The sequence below is a fragment of the Channa argus genome, chromosome 15, assembly GCF_033026475.1.
Source record: "Channa argus isolate prfri chromosome 15, Channa argus male v1.0, whole genome shotgun sequence".
NCBI lineage: Eukaryota > Metazoa > Chordata > Actinopteri > Anabantiformes > Channidae > Channa > Channa argus.
The window spans coordinates 18,797,362-18,813,991 of NC_090211.1; the positions used below are offsets into that span (position 1 = coordinate 18,797,362).

The 16,630-nt window shown below is 44.7% G+C and overlaps 2 protein-coding genes across 3 annotated transcripts; one reads left to right on the plus strand and one right to left on the minus strand.

The window, feature by feature from the left end:
• The first annotated feature begins 211 nt into the window (after nucleotides 1-211).
• arhgdia (Rho GDP dissociation inhibitor (GDI) alpha) lies at nucleotides 212-10,713 on the plus strand. Its single transcript, XM_067478393.1, has 6 exons — nucleotides 212-346; nucleotides 6,628-6,836; nucleotides 7,506-7,589; nucleotides 7,889-7,965; nucleotides 8,068-8,131; nucleotides 8,798-10,713. The coding sequence occupies exons 2-6, from the start codon at nucleotides 6,644-6,646 to the stop codon at nucleotides 8,998-9,000; spliced, it is 621 nt and encodes a 206-aa protein (XP_067334494.1). The 5' UTR covers nucleotides 212-346; nucleotides 6,628-6,643; the 3' UTR covers nucleotides 9,001-10,713.
• Nucleotides 9,086-16,465, minus strand: cdr2l (cerebellar degeneration-related protein 2-like). 2 transcript variants are annotated; one of them, XM_067478391.1, is made up of 5 exons: nucleotides 15,977-16,465; nucleotides 13,964-14,076; nucleotides 13,454-13,602; nucleotides 13,031-13,195; nucleotides 9,086-12,437 (listed from the first exon to the last, which is right to left on the minus strand). In XM_067478391.1, exons 1-5 carry the CDS (start codon nucleotides 16,053-16,055, stop codon nucleotides 11,501-11,503), a joined length of 1,443 nt encoding a protein of 480 aa, XP_067334492.1. In that variant the 5' UTR covers nucleotides 16,056-16,465; the 3' UTR covers nucleotides 9,086-11,500. The 2 variants fall into 2 exon arrangements, with proteins under 2 accessions (XP_067334492.1, XP_067334490.1); XM_067478389.1 differs by having other exon boundaries at nucleotides 13,964-14,157.
• Between the last annotated feature and the right edge of the window lie 165 nt (nucleotides 16,466-16,630).

A 16,630-nucleotide genomic window follows, 5' to 3' on the forward strand; every position in this document is an offset into this window, starting at 1 on the left:
CTTCCATTTCAAAAATAACTGTAAAATGGGCTCAATTACAGACGAGCAAAAACCAGATAAACTAATTCATATGTCCACTGTTTATAATCCACCTAACGCATTAGCAGATTGGAATGATATTAAAATCCATATAACTGCAGACTGAATTCATCTTTTGATCTGCTTCGGGGAAATTTCTGGAAGGTGCACGCTTGGCCTTACTTTTATTTTGAAGGCAGCCGACCGGACGCGGCGGCCTGTGTTAACCGCGGCTAGCTCAGATTTTCTTCTGCAGCCTAACTTCACTCTCTCTCTCTCTCTCGCCACCATTCACAGGAGACTGTCCCAGTCTACCAGCAGACTAACGGTAAGAGTTGATCCAACACTTGCTAAAGTCCTATAACAACGCGTTTTAACCGGTTAGGGTACATTTGCAAGCCGCCGGGGCGAAGTTAGTAAGTTTTCCGGCACTTGTTACGGGCGTACGGGCTAACTTCCACCGTGAAGGCGAATTTGTGAAAGGAGCAAGTTGTTTAGCCAAGAGCGACTTCCTGTAGTGAAAAATCGCCATTTTCTTTACCTTTTCTTTGTAATGTTATCACAGTAGCATGGTTTTAAACTCTGAATGTGTTTTTTTTTGTTTGTTTGTTTGTTTTTTTGACAAGTCGATACAAAGTTATCTGGCTGCCCTGAAAAGTATAGGAGCAATTATTAGTTGCTCATTTCCGGGTGTTGAGCCTGAGCTGAGCTGCCTGTTAGGTAACGATCGTGTCAGCCATGGCATCAAACTCTGCACTATTACTTTAAGTAAGTTAGTAATTGATGGGCTGACGAGTGAATCCAAACGTCAATCTTATATATACGTAGTGTGCCTTAAATGTGTCCGTCATGTGGTTGATGAGGAAGATTTTCTGCCACTTCCTGGAACTCTTAATTTGAATTGGCCCGAAGCGCTCACACCTTAAATCGAGCTCCATTTTCGCTCTTGATTTCATGGTCAAGTGCACTTTACTCACATCTGCAGAAAATGCTTCGGTCGACAGTGACTTTTGTCTCAAATACAAACTGTGCGCCTGGCTGAATGGAAGTTAAGGGATTTCTCAAAGAGATCAACCCCCTCCCTTTCCTTCCTTTTTGTGTGATTATGCAGCCTTGTGGAACCTTGCTTGCTTTTTTTCCCTTTTTTTAAAAAAAACAAAAACAAAACAAAAACAATAAACATTTTCTTGTTGTAGGGATTTAAAAATCTTCAGCTAACACATCTCGGACATGCCTGATGCAATTGCTGCATCTCTACCTTGGTATTTGCAGCGGGTGCCGGATGTGTCCTTTTGCAGCCTCTCCTTCTTTGGTTTGAGCGGATTGATCTTGAGTAGGCTGTACAGAGATTGAATTAAACGCTAATAGATCAGCGTGTAACCTTTTCCTTTTTGTGCATTTCCAACCAGCAGTATTTTAAGCTTTGAGCATGTTCAAGTGGAGTAAAGAGTGCAAAGGTCAGAACAACAGCAATCCTGCACAAATCAGCTTGTACTATAGTGGTGAAGTGAATTAGCGCAAAGCATTTTTGTATTTTTATAATAGTTTCAGTTTCACAAATGCCACTTCTTGTTCTCTTGTCTGTTTCACAACATAAAATGTTATTCTGTGAGAGCCAGCCCTTTCTGTCTGTGCATGAAACTTGTTAGTGCCCTCTCCAAGTCTACCGTGATGAATAATGTGGCCTCTTCTGCTCCGTCTCAAAGGGAAACCGGTGCAGGGATTCTGGCCAGCTCTGCCACACACAGACCAGTGAGACCTAATAATGATTAGTCTTTTTTTTTTTTTTCTCACATTGTGTGGTCCTCTTCAGACTTGAGCATAGCCTTCCCTAAGCATCTACAGCTACTTTCCGAAGCACCTCCTCTCAGAATGTATGCCCTCAGTGCTGTGAAAAGGAGTGGGTTTCCTTTTTACCTCTGAATTTAGCTTTTAAAACTCTTGTTTATTTAAATTTATGTGTGACGTTTTCATATTACATGCTGTATAATATTAAATCGATGCTATCCTTGAAAAAAAATCATAGAGTTGCAATCCTGCATTGTGTAGCGTTTGTCACGTCCAAAGAGGCTGTTGCCCAGGGAGGCAGACTGAATCTGGGCATGTCACTAAAATCCCGTAGAGCAGGGGAATAAGCCCTGACCTTTCCGCTGGCACCTTAGCTGTTCCATTCACTTGCAGCTTCCTGCTACTGCAGGCAGGGATTTCTCACTAGCTTTATTTAAAGCTTCCTATTTGTTCTGGTTCTTCCTAGGATAGAATCGTGTTTTGTCTCCCTGAAAGCCAAATGTCTTTATTGCTAATTTGGGGAAAACATAATAATGTTATGGGCATCGAACAGATGGAATCATGGTGATTAAATTATATTCACTTCATCGGTTATCACAAGATCCCATGACACTTCCCATCACATTAACCTGTTCCTTTTAATGATTTTCGGTATCCTCCCCTTACTGTCCTCTCTACTTCTGTTGAGGTCTGGTTCCTCTGTATTGCATCAGATCCACCAAGAGCTCTTGGTGCAACACTTCCTCAAAGCTTTGGTATGTGTAGCACTAAATCCTGAATATAGCAGGGGCCAGCGTGATTTTATTTTCTGACATAACCTCAAGTCAGTGGTAATGTCATATTGCATATTCAACATTACAGCATCTTTTAAAAAAATGTTTCTTGTGTTAGCTCGGCAGGTAAAGCGTCAAGAAGGTGACTTGTGCTTCAGTTTCACAGCGAGTTTGTGGTTTAGCGCTCTAAAGGATATGAATCATTCAGCTCTTGCCCGAAAAAGGAAGTTTGCAGTAATTTCTTTACGAACCTAGGCCTGGTGGCAACCTGACATGCAAGGCGGTCTTGCCTTGTAAGTGTATTGTCATAGGTGCACTCAGAGAAGCTGCCATTTCATTTTTAAGTTACAAAGTGGAGGAAAAAAAGGAAATTAAAAGGGTTAGCTGCACATAAGTTTGGTTGCACTGCATTCAGTTCATATGCATCAATTTCTATTTCATTATATGCATTTACTAAAGCAAAGATGTGGAAGATTCTGTGCACAACGGTATTTGTGAGTTGTATCGGCACGAGGAAGTAGTGCAATTTCAACCGGTAATGTTGCGTTACAGCGGTTGCAGAATCGCTTATTCAGGAAGAGTCTCAGGAGGCTCACGTTGTTAAAAATTGATGATGATAAATGATGTTAGATACAGTAGTGCTACACTTTCACTTGTGAAGCTTCAACTGAAGCAGTAGGACAAATACATGGTGAGGTGTAGTAAATTCAAAGGTCTCCAGTCAGCTAAGGGTTGAATGAGAGAGACCAGAGATGTGTGTGTGTGTGTGTGTGTGTGACAGAAAGGTGAGAGGTGAAGCCAAAATGATAAATGTTACTTCATAAAGGTTTCCAATGCTCCCTTTTAGGGAAGTCATGCTTACGTCCTGTAAGTATATTTGTCCTGAGTTCCAAGGGAGCCGTAATTCACTCTGTTAACAGTCAGCTGCAATGGTTCACTTCTCCTTTTTATCAGCAAAAGTGGCTCTGAAGTGCAAGATTGCAACAGCTGTGGTTGAACAACAAAAAAAGCTCTTGGTAGAGTTCATGGTTCAATTTAAATGTTTCCATAGCTTTACATGTTGTTTGTTGTTAATCCTCTTATGTTTGTCACCTTTGTTTAAAGGGCCTGACCTGTGGCACCCAGTGCATCCTTAGCACTAGCTGCATGGGACGTCGTGACCGGTGTATTTAATGTATAAAGCTATAAAACATTATTTCTCAAATTATTATCCCTTAATGAATGTAGCATGCGGATGAGCTGCCTTAGTAATCAGTCAAAACAACACTGCACATCACATTTTTAAGACAATGAAGGCTGCTGATTGGTTGAAAAGGACCATTTAGTCAGCTGACTGGGAGGCTGCAGGGTTTGTTTGATGCTCAGTACTTCATGCCAGTTAACTGGGGTTGGAATTTTGCATCAGTATAGTGCATTCAGTGCTGAGTAGATAGGGTTCCCAGATCTTAACTAATGCTGATAAATGGAAAAAGCAAGTACCTGTACAGAACAGTGACACTCATAAACACACACACACACCTGCATTTCATAAAATCCCTGGTCCTCTCAGAGCTCTCAAATCAATTATCTTCAAGAACACTCAGTGACTCCTGTCAAGAGAATCCTTTAGATGTGTCACAAGTGACACTTCCAAACGCTTTCCTGTCCACAAACGCCTCATTAGCTGTAATCCCATTTTATATAACCTTACTTCTCAGCTCTGTTGCTTAGGAACAGAGTCTAATCTGAAACCCTAGCTGCTGCCAAGCCTGATGTGTTTGTTAAAAAAAAAAAAGTGCAGTGCTGCTTAGTCCTGTAAAGTCAGCAGAATATATGGACATAAAAGAGAGCTGCGTGCAGGTGAAGGCCAATGACATGGAGAGATTCAGCCCCCTCTGTTAACACCCAGCAGGCTCTGGGACTGAACAATGACTGAACCTCTGTCCCCGACATGAAGGGTTATCGTTTGAATATGTTTCTAGAATCGTGCAAAGATGATGCTTTGATAGCCTTACAAAACTCAGTGTAATCCTCAAAAATCTAAAATGTGCTAAATGTAGATATTTAGGAATAATTTGTATTACAGATAGTGTTTAGAGAAAAGTTAACCCTCAGCAAAATCTTAAAGAATAGAAGCATTTTCCTTTGAGTCACTGAATTTTAATACACTCGTGCTGAAGTCCTCATATCAGTGTAACTAATCTGCTTAGAGTGATAAATGTTTAATTCCAGCTTCCAAGAGCTCATGGAGATGTTATCAAATGTGTCTCTTTTTTGTTTGTTTTTAGGTTGTTGGGTTTTTTTTCAACCAACAGTCCAAAAGAAAAGGATATTTAGAAACTGAGCATTTATTCACATTCTGGAGGTTTTTGCCTCATGACTTAAACACACACATTTCCTATTTACTCAGCGTCTTGGCTCTAAAGATGCTCTGTGCCAAAGTCGTTACCTGACGATTTGTGGCGCTGTGTTCTACAAATGCATTGCAGTCACAGACATTGTGATGAGATGCTGCACTCCTCAAGCCCCAAGGTTTTAGCGGCAGTGCCCCGTGTCTTTATAGGCTCTGTAAAGAAACCTTGCTAGCATCAGAGAAACAGATCAGTCTTATCTGAACCAGCACTTCCTCTAAGTGTTCGTGTGCTCGATCACAGTGCAGCTTATACTGGTAATATAAAGGACGCAAGAGAAACGGTCTGCTCCTTGATGCTCGGAGAATAAGACTACGCATGGCTTTATCTGGGTTGATCTTCCTGTGTGAGTGTGTCTCTTTCACTCTCACTCTCTTCTCTGCACAACGAGGAGCCTCTCACTCAGAAACTCGCATACTGCTGACAAGTTGAAGCAAAACCATCTTCAGAAAAGGAATTTGTGCTTCTGCTGGCACTCGGAGGCCCCGGTTGTAAAAACATTGCTGCATTCTCACTTCCTGCTTGGCCAGTAGCCGACCGTAGTTCATGTGGTGGACACAATAGAACAAAGGGTTAGACAGACAGGCAAGGTGACAAACCAGTTTTTGTGTTGTCGCATCGCACTTTTGTGCTGCTCGTTTGTGATTCAATGTCAGAGTGTAAAGTTTAACTTTATTGTCCACCTGCTTTCTGCAGGTGGGGACAGTGATGTGTCAGGAAGTAGAGTTCTTTCAACATTCATGTGTCAGACCTTCGGGATAAGTCATTTGAGCACACAGTTGTCTGCTAACTAAGAGCCGCTGATGCCGCTGTATTTAAATAACGGATAAACTACACGTAACTGACTACTCTGCTGGCTGCTTGACATTCTTAAGTTCTCCTTTTTCTCTCTGCATGAGCAAAGTGCATCACAATGAAAACAGACGGCCTAGAGCTACTGTCATGAGCATCCCATTGTTCATTTGCTTCTTGGCTTGTGCTGGTGTTGATCAGATCTGTGTAGACTTCACTCAGCACATGTGCACCAGATGTGATCATTAGCATGTTGTGAACAGCAGTCGAGTGTTGCAGAGGACCCCGAGCCACCCACATGTTTGCACAGAGGATGATCTCCGAATGTGCCCTTTGCTGCTTAGTATCAGCGTCCCTACTTCTAATCACTCTTGACAGGTGTGACACCGCAGCTGGTTGTAGATAGCACTGCTGTTTTTCAGCTGTCCCGAGGCTGAAGCCTGACAGGAGTTTGGAGGAGCAGAGAGAGCTCAGATAATCATCAGCTTTTAGAGTGCTGCCTGTAGCCCCAAGGAAATGGGCTCCACAGCTGAGTACACTGTGATGGCTAGAGTGTCACATGTGTGTGTCTGTGTGATAAAGTGCTTGGATATGGGCAAGACATGTAATAACATGTAAGAAGACATATGTCTAGGAAAACACCTGAGGAAATGAAATTAAGAAGAAACTGTTCACCGCAAAGTCTGTGCATTCACATGTTGGTCAAATTTCAATCTACTCTCTTTTCTCTGTGCATCATCTAAAAATACACAGCAGAATCAGGTGCTTGTCGTATCAAAGACAGAGATTGTAACAAGAGCAAAAGGTGGTCTTGTGTGGACCCTGCCATACGTCTCTAACAATTCCTCTCTGCTGTCACTCTCCAGCTGTGATTAGCACACCATGGCAGAGCAGGAGCCTACCCCCGAGCAGCTGGCAGCAATTGCAGCAGCAGCCCAAGACGAGATCGACAACCCTGTCAACTACAAACCACCTGCTCAGAAGACCTTGCAGGAGATCCAGGAGCTGGACAAAGAGGACGAGAGCCTGCGCAAGTACAAGGAGGCCCTGCTGGGTAACGCTGTCCCGCCTGCAGGTTAGTGAATATCTCACAGTCTTCTACAATATCTGTAAAGCCATTTATTAAACATAGTGATAGTGTGTTCACACATTTTTGTATTACTTTTTTCATTTTGATTGACTAGAACAACTACAAAACAAACAGATTTACTTCCAGTGGAAGTGCTTTGGTCTTAAAGTGAGGGGTGAATGTTTGTGTCCTCATAACAAGGTGTCCAAAGGCTGGTTAAGTTGCTACTCCATAGAGGATTTCAGCAGACTAAAATGTAACTAAAGTGTTGGAAAGAATTTTCAATGTAACTACCATGGAAGCTGAGAAAGGAGATTAATAACCACATCGGTCTGCAAATGAACCACAGATCTGTAGATCGTATTTGCATATATTGGGTGGTTTCAGAGGAGTAGGTGTAAACCTCTGCAAGGTTTGTTTGAATGTGTTTTATTCACACAGGGAAAGGGGAGGGAAGGACTCAAGTGTGTATTAAAAATACCTCTTGCTATCACGTTAGCTACTTTAAAATTGAATCTGTGAGCTCTGGGACTGACGAGCGCTGCCAAGAAGAACACGGTACTGATTGAAAACATTCATAGAGAAGCCAGGCTTGATGAGATTGGGTTCATCGGTCTCTCACTGATTATCTTATGCTCATAATATTGGAAACCCTGATTGTTTTCTCTGTCATAGATCCCAAGCTCCCAAACGTCCAGGTGACAAAAATGGTTCTGGTCTGTGAGACAGCGCCACTACCTCTGGTCCTTGACCTGCAGGGTGAGTACGACTGGACTACAAATGCCACACTGGAAGAATTGGTTCATAGTAATGTTAATAACTATAAGTTAATAACTACTAGTAATCCCAACCTTGTATGGTGAAATAATTCACTGAGTAATGATGTTATTCCTGTGTAAGTGGGTTAATGAGCCATTTCCCGATGAGCCCCCCTTATGGTGATTAAACCAAGCCACAGCAAAACCGGGGAGCTGGGCTCACTTGACCCACTTTGCCACCTGGTGGCCAGTGTCCCTACTACAGGATGCTGAAGATCAAACCTTTGCTTTCTCTGCCAGGAGACCTGGAGGGCTTCAAGAAGAACCCGATGACGATGAAGGAGGCGGCCGAGTACAGAGTTAAGATCTGCTTCAAGGTGAGACCCTCAGCAAGCAGGATTCCTTTATTTGGTGTCTCGGACAGACATGGATGTGTGTGTGACTTAGCAGCGGAGCATAATACATGTTGCTTTTTGCAGGTCAACCACGAGATTGTGTCTGGACTGAAGTACATCCATCAATTATTCAGGAAAGGAATTAAAAGTAAGGCTGTGGTTTTCATTTCTGCAAATCATTATGTGGTTTTTGAAAACAAAAAAGAAACATGAAATACTTTGCTTATTGATGTGTACTGTCTTACTGAGACTTGGAGATAAGGATGTAATGCTCGCCTGTCTGCATGCTACATGTGCAGGCTAAAATCAGGAGAAACCAGTAACCTCCCTGCTCTGTCCAAAGTCACTACCAACACCTCTAAAGCTCAGTAATGTAGAAATGCATGTAAGTCAGTGTAAAATTATTTTTAAAAAAGCTGTGGCTTTGGTAGTTAGACGCAGAGCTGTTTTGTTATGTTAGGACGTCCCGGTAACTTCCTGTGGTCTCAGCTGGATACCTACCAATGGCTGCTGTAATATCACCTTAACTTCTGTTTGTTTGTTTTTTCTAAGGATCAAACATATGAGAGAAAGTCTCTGTTCTGAGTTTGTGACACATGACATATAAATGAATCCGATTAGTGTTTTCCCCAAAATGTTTAGAAGATTAAGAAATGATTTAAATATATCTGCGATTCTGGTAAATGGTCAAACTACTCGACTTCCCCTTGAAACAGCATTTCTGTTTGCAAACTTGATTTTATTGGCTCATATACTTGCTTTTGTGCTGAGATGATATTCTTATAACCCTTCTTGCTCGTTCCTCAACACCCAGTGGACAAGACACAGTACATGGTCGGCAGCTACGGGCCCAGACCAAACGAGGAATACGAGTACCTCACCCCATGGGAGGAGGCGCCCAAAGGGATGTTGGTCCGTGGCACCTACACCATCAAGTCCCAGTTCACGGATGACGACAACCACGATCATCTCTCCTGGGAGTGGAGCCTCAATATCAAGAAAGACTGGAAAGACTGATTCTCTCCTCGTTGTCCCCCGTCAGCGTCTTCCTCAGCTTTGCCCCTCCTCTCTTCTGTCTATTGCTGTCATTCCATCATTAATATTTTATTTTTTTTCCCCCCCATCTGAATGCATTTCTGGATTATGTGTTGATCTAAGCCTTTGCTCTCTCCGTCCACCATCAACTGCTGCCAATCTTAGTTTTTTCCCCCGTTTTCCAGTCATTCCATTATTCCTCCCTTACACTTTGTGAAATATTACGTTTAAAAAAAAAAATGGAGAAAGCAAACGATCGGCACCATCCACATTTGGGTTCTGGTTTGTTTATAAAAGAAAAAAGTTAAAAAAAAAACAATCTGTTAGCTTCTCTTTGAAAAAAATGCTTTTTTCCTTCACCTTTTTCATACTTTCTTCTGCTTGTTTTGTATGATTACCGGGATCTGCCTTGGAAAACATTGTACAGGAAGCAGTACTGCTGTACGTACGTGGCCACTGTGCGGTCATTGAGCAATCTTTGCTGGACACAGCCCTCCTAAAGCCTTTGAGCAGATCATTAATACCCCGGGTATTACAGGTATCCTTTATTTCACAACCTAAAGTCTGCTCAGAGAACAAAGGAAAGAAAATTACCTCGAACGCTTTGCTGAACCCTTTGCTTTAGGCGCGGCTGTTCCACTCCTCATCAGGGTATTTTGGCAGTTATTTTAGCAGACACGTGGCCTTAATTGTAACCATTAGAAATAAATCAAAAACCTAGTTGAGCCATTTGCCTTCTGATTATATTTGCCAGAGCATCATGTCAGCATGTTTTTAACAATTCTTGTAGTAGTTGGATTAGGAATCAGGATGACGGACTTTTTAACGTCTTTATTTCAGGCTGATGAGCTGTAAAAGCACTTCCATACAGCAGTCGATCATGTTAGCTCTATTCACAAACACAGTACAAAACAGTTTTCTAAATGAATGAACTTGTTCATGTAATGTGGAGTCTTTACGTTGTACTAACATCATCCTGAGGCGCTGTTTCTATGGGGATGTGGTGCAACTTTAGTTCCTTCCTGAATCGAACACAAACGGTTCAACTGGTCCCCTTGTTAGTCAAGTCCAACGCCAGCAGTGCTGAATGTGTCTGAATTCAGACTCAGCATCAGGAGAGCTCTGAATCACTGGCTCCTGAACTGCTATGTAGACAACAGTCCCTAACTGATGAACACATCCAGCCCAGTGTTTTGGGTTTTTTTATTTTTTCCAACCATAACATTACAACAACACATGCACTTAAGTGCAATGCAATACAGAGTCTCTGGCATAAATTCTGCTGTTACAGTGTTGGAATTTAAGTTGATACAGTCAGAAAGGAGAATTTTACTGTGTTTATTATTCAAAATGACTAACATGTCAAATAGTCTAAAGGACTGTCCCTCCTCTTATAGTGGACTCCAGTACGACTCCACTACCCACTTCCTCAATAATAAACACATAGTGGAATTTTCACTTTACAGCTTGTAAACGCAGAGCCACTGTACTGGAATGAATTATTCCCACAGATGGTTATAATGTTATGCCTGATCTGTGTTTATGAATGACATCTGCAACTTAATTCTGCTCTCATGTATCATGGACTGACTTGTTTTTTTTCTTTCTGTGAGTTGGGATTGACTTAATGAGTGCTACATGTGTTACCTACAGTTTACTGATCTCCTGTGTTCACATTAAAGTGTTCAGACTGGGCTTGTGTGTGCGTGTGTGTGTCTGTCGGAATCTGAATGAAACAAAGCTGTGGAAGATCCCCTGCACCCCCTCCCAATTCATGGTTCAAAATCTTGCCTCCTTGAGTGACTATGGCAGCAGTAACATAGTAAATACATTTAGAGGGACAACTACAAGGTTGAGTTTACCAGTGATTAATGTGCAATGTGTGAAATGATCACTTCCATGAAAAACCCCTGCAGCTCATAACACATGCTGTAAAAACAGTCCACAAAACCACACACACACACGCTTTAGCAGCTGTCTGAAAACATTTTTGCCTTCCAGTTATTGCTACGCAGTCTATAGATCACTGTGGCACTGCCTAAGTTGGGGCTAATGCTTAAGTGAGTTTTTTTTCCCGGCTTTAAAAGCCAAATGTAGCAGTATAGTAAACGCCTGCTTTAAAGGCAATAAGTGTCAAAGCCAATGGTAGTTTCATATTATTTGGTTTAATTAGTGTTTTCCATTAATGACTTACTGGCGATTGTTAAAGATGGACTTGTTACCTGACAAACTAGATTGTCCTAAGACACAAACAAAACCTTACGACAGTTATTCCAACACAGCTGTTCAGTGATTTCTATGTACCTGTAGTAAAATGTAACATCTGACAGCTTTGAATTATCAGCCCAGCTTCTTTCGCAAGACAGCAAACAGAAGCATCCACCCCCTAAATTCGTGAGCTGGGTCCAATTCCCTCAGAACAGTGAGCCAAACTAAAGGGAAATCAGTCTTGTATTAACAGCTTTGGAGAGTGAGCTCCAGCTTATTTGTTAGTCTTTCTGCTCTTGCTGGAGTTGAGTTCACTCTTGGTCTTCTGTAGGCGGGAGAAGATCTCTTTGAACAATGCCTTGTACTCTGGCGTGTTCTGGCTGAGCCTCTTGTCCACCTGCTCCACCTGCCGGCTGATCCCCTCAAGAGCCTCTGGGGTGGAGGGGGTCTGAGGCGGCGTGGGAGGGGCGACCGCGGCCCCGGATGTCGAAGGCCCCGCGGACACCATGCTGTACTCCTTCATGGAGGGGTCCCTGGAGACGGGCCGGGACGTCTGAACCCCGGCGTGGCAAAGGCTCTCCTCGTGGTGCCGACACTTTCCCAGCAGCTCCTCGTACTTCTCCAGCAGGGCGTGGTACTGCTCGTCCACCTCCCGGAGGATGGACATGCCCCGTTTGCGCACGCCGTTAGCGTGGAGGGCGTAACTGCCCTGACGCCTGCCTGACGCATCACGAGCTGAGATGGCGTTCAGCGCTGTGTCGCTGCAGCTCTTCCTCACCGGGCCTCCCTGCTGCCCTGTGCCACCCGCCTCCCCAGCGCCGCGATCACCTCCATCTTCCAGCCCCTTGGCCTCTTCTAGGGCGTCAGTCTCTGGGTCATTGTGGAACAGTGTCTCCAGGCCGTCCTCCATTCCCCCGATCAGGCACATTCTGGCTTTCCTCAGCTGCTGCATCTCTTGGAGCTCAGCCTCGAGCTCCTGAACCCGCAGCTGGCAGCCCTCTGCGCCCAAGAGACGCTGTTCCAGACACTCAAACTCTTGCAGCACGGCGGCACACTCCTGCTCAGCACTCTCCCGTTTGGACCTCTCCGTGGCCATGGCTGAGCGCAGCGATGAGACAATGTCCCTCAGGCGCTCGTTCTCTTCGTCCACAGGCCGTCTCTCAGCCAGGTCCACGCTGCCTGGGTTGGCCAACAGAAAACCGTCCTCATACCTGACAAAACAAAGAGAAGCATCACTGCGTGCGCTGCCTGCACAACTGTGCAATCAGTGCTTGGACCGTCTGTCAGAGCCTAAACAAACATTTAGATACTAATGTAACGCTCAGGGTTTGGAGCATTTAGAGCAGGTGGAACCGTCAGGATGAAGTTAGCATCTGTCTAAGCAAAGTACTTTGCTTTATTCGGTTTCTTGTCCGATACTGAGGGACTTCAGAGAGTCAATCAAAGTAGCTTATCCACAACAAATCAATGTAGCTCCACAGGGACTGCAGAGATTTCTGTTAACTGCTAGATCAGCAGTAACGAACTCAACTACTCTTACGTTGAAGTTTTAATTCATTTTTTAAATCCTGGAAATGGAAATTAGTTTCAGCAAAGGCTGTTTTGTTTTTTACCCCCTTTTTTTTTTAGTTTTCAGAAATTTCCTGTGTTGATGGTCTACGGTGAGGTAAGACCTCATGTTTCGAGTCAGTTACTGTGTCTTGGCAATCTAGACATCGGCTAGAATATGATCCTGCAGAAAAATTCAGGTGAAAGTCAAATGTCTGTTTAAACGTTAGGAACGAAACTATGGAGAGTTCGATACCTCGGTGCAGTGCAGAGCTCCTTGAGGCAGGGGAAGGAGTGGACAGTCTTGCGTCGTTCCTTCTTGTCTCTGCGGACCCTCAGCTCCTCCAGAGTCCGCAGCTCCTCAACTCGAGCTGTCAGACTGTCCACCTGACTCTGCAAGGTCTCCATGGTGCCGGTCAACCTACACACACACACACACACACACACACACACACACACACACACACACACACACACACACACACACACACACACACACACACACACACACACACACACACACACACACACACACACACACACACACACACACACCAATTTAAAAGAGCTCCTGACTCCTGTAATGTGATCTGTGAAGAACTTAAAACTAAAACTGCTTCTCAGGTTGATCTTTCCTGTCATAGTTACAGTCTCAGGGCTCACAGTGACTGTGGATCACCTGTCTATTTTCTGCTGCGAGGCCTTGCTTTCCAGCACCAGCTTCTCGTTGGTGATCTCCAGCTCTCTGGCGGTCACATCCAGCTGCTCGTACACCTTTGCGTGCTGCTCGTTCATATCCCGCAACATTTCCAGCTGCTTGGACAAGTACTGCAAGGGAAGCAGGTTTAAAAGAAGCCAACTGCTGGAAGACTCGTCTACACCCACGACTTCGTCGAACAATTAGATGAATACGTCATCTAAAAACAGTAGCTTGCAGTAATGGATGAATGGTCTCGCCTTTGTAAATATACTGTAATATTCACACATATTAAATAACATCTAGTTTAAAGGAGCTTCAGTTCCTCTGACAAGACTGAGGCAGAACATCAGGCAAAAAATTTTAATTTTTTTTTAATATAAACAGGATGCATGTTAAGTCATTTTGGACATCAGAGTCTGCTAAATCACTGTACTGTGGTGTGGGTGTGAGTTTCGTTTGCGTCCTTTAGAGCAGTGAGACCGAACATACCTCTATTTCTTGCACTTGCTCCTCGTTGTTGATGTACATCTGTTGCAGGGAATCCTCCAGCTCTTTGTTGCGTTCCAGCAGAGTTTTGCCGAGCTCCGCTGCCAAGTGCAGGTCTGACAGGAGCCCAGAACGTAGGACGGACATAAAGAGCAGAGAGTGGTGACTAAAGAGGTTCGTGAGCTCAGTGTTCTTTACTTGACAAGAAAAGATTTAGACGAGGGTTAAATTCACGTTTAATTGGGTTCATTTCAAGAACCAAAAAAAATTACAAATTGTGGATGTTGTAGGGAATAGGACCACCCACAGCTGGGGCACTGGCCTCCCCTGGTCACCCCCTAGAACCCCCCCACCCACCAGCTTTAAGGTGCAACTAAAACAACTTCCCCCACCACCGTTTTAACTCGGATGGAGCACAGATCACATGGACACAAACTTATAGCCATCTGCACACTGGGGGCCTGAGCTGTAATACCACCACAGAAGCCAGAAGCTTTACAGTTACTGATATTTTACAACACAGCTTGAATCATGCATTATTCATCTGAGGAGTGAGGACTGAGGAGGAGGAGGAGGAGGAGGAGGAGGAGGAGAATTCTGCTGGCTCAGAACAACACAGCACTGGAAGAGCAGAAAAACAGGAAGGAACTAAGAGCCACTGACATCCATTAGTGGACCTGAATCTCCACAATGTAACGAGAGGAACAAAAAGCACAGATTTACAGTTGGTGCTTCTGTGCAGAATGTTCACAATCCTTGGTCCCTGAACGCAGCAGGAATCCGTCTTGTTTTATCTAATATATTGAACAAGCTCCAATATCTCACGCTGTGCACGCCCGTGTTGCTACATGCGCCTCCAGTGCTGCCGAGGGAAGAAGCACTTCCCGTCTCAACGATGCAGAACTGGTAACACAACGCAGGCCTGAGCTGAGGCGCCGAGTGATGAGTGTGTGAGGAGACTCTCTCTGTGTCAGCTTGTCGGAGTCGGAGCTCTGTCATTTTAGATTCAGGCTCCAGCACTTGAGAGGCAGCAAAAGCTGCTCCAAACAGAATGAGCTCTTTCCACACGTGCACAAACACGCTCATCAGCTTTCTGCATATATGGGCATGCACCGTCACCGTCAGGACCCCCTCAGACCACCACCAGGCCAGGACATCTGCAAGCACGCACGTCATGTGTCACGGGCCAGATCATAGGGAACACGGGGGTCACTGAATCTCAGCGCTGGGCAGTGAAGAAGTTGCATAACAGCATCATTTCTTGGGCAAACTCAGGCCACAACCCGACGCAGGAGGCCGTTTGTTTGGACTGGTGAGAGGCTTCAGATCCGATCCCCAAGCCTGGAAACAAGGGAGGTCTGGTGTGGGGTCCCTAATCAGATCAAACGCAGGCTTTAATGCTGTAAAAGCAGAGATGAGATACACACACACACACACACACACCTGCATGTCTCCTCTCTGATGATGAGGCATAAAGCTGCTTTTGCTCTCTGGGTCAACGGGTAATCGGGACATGAGGTGATGCTGAGGCCGGTGCTACACGAGGACACATACCCGTCCTATGATCTCACACACACACACACACACAGCGTCACATTTTACGTCAATTCTGATGGACTTCCTGCCTGTGTCTTCAATGTTTATTTAACTTGACTGGCTTGTTTCGGGGTGTGTTTTCCTGTGCTCCAAGCTTTTTGTGATGTACATCTGCTCCCACTGTTTTGGCCCTTGTTGAATCCTCTCTTTATTTAAAAACGTCCACATCTGCAAAACCAACGAGGTGTTTTGCATTTTTCCTGCCGCAACAGCTTGTTTTGACCTTTTCATGGGCGCGCGCACACCCTCGGTGGGCCCCTACCTCCCCCATACATCATCAGCGCCTTCACATCCTTGCATGTCACCCTGCGACTTGTACATGTAGATGTGATGCAGCGTCAGAAGATCACAGTGATTGGCAGAAGGACAGAAATCCAATAACACAAAACCCTGTTAGAGACAGGACAACTGGTGTCTCACCTTGCTCCAGGTCTCGCTGGTCGTACCACGGCTCCTCTTCCTCCGTGACAAACTCCTCCATCCTGCCCGCACGAAGCATCGATGCTGACGAGCTTCTTCACCGGGGGTGCGATCTGCCAATTCACCGGCTCTCGCCCGGAAGTGACAACAAACAACAGCGGAGCCGCAGCCTCTGAGACAAACGGCTTTCCCAGGAAATCCAGGCAGCGCACCTGCAGAAACGAACGGAACCGGGTCCGAGCGGTCACGCACGCAGACCCGCAGCAGGCAGAGGCGGGCGCAGCGTTTCCTCTGCGTGGCTCCCCGGTCTTTAATGTGGTGGTCGACCTCCTCACAGACTCCTCACCGCTCAGTGCCCAGCTCCGCCGCCGCCGCTGACGCGTTCAAATGCAGTCGGATAATAAATGTCCACAATGTATTAAAACAATAAAAATATGCTTACTTAAGCATTCAAACAGGTTTGTTTCCTGTAATCGTTCCTCCTGTTTATTTATTACCATTTAAAGATCCTTTCCCGAAGCACTTTTAAGAGAAACAACATGCTTTCTTCATCACAGCAGAAAGTATTGCTAATGCCTCATTAACTTCAAGCTGTTGAAAACATTTTGCAAAAAACAGGCTGTGGAATTTGCCCCCACCACTTTTATTAAAGGT

Excerpts from the sequence above, each read along its gene's own strand:
- arhgdia (XM_067478393.1), top strand. The coding sequence starts at position 6,644 with ATGGCAGAGCAGGAGCCTACCCCCGAGCAGCTGGCAGCAATTGCAGCA. Across the intron at positions 7,590-7,888 it reads TCTGGTCCTTGACCTGCAGG|GAGACCTGGAGGGCTTCAAG; the intron begins GTGAGTACGACT and ends TTTCTCTGCCAG. Across the intron at positions 8,132-8,797 it reads ATTCAGGAAAGGAATTAAAA|TGGACAAGACACAGTACATG; the intron begins GTAAGGCTGTGG and ends CTCAACACCCAG.
- cdr2l (XM_067478389.1), bottom strand. The coding sequence starts at position 16,055 with ATGCTTCGTGCGGGCAGGATGGAGGAGTTTGTCACGGAGGAAGAGGAG. Across the intron at positions 13,196-13,453 it reads TCGCAGCAGAAAATAGACAG|GTTGACCGGCACCATGGAGA; the intron begins GTGATCCACAGT and ends GTGTGTGTGTAG. Across the intron at positions 12,438-13,030 it reads GAGCTCTGCACTGCACCGAG|GTATGAGGACGGTTTTCTGT; the intron begins GTATCGAACTCT and ends TTGTTTTGTCAG.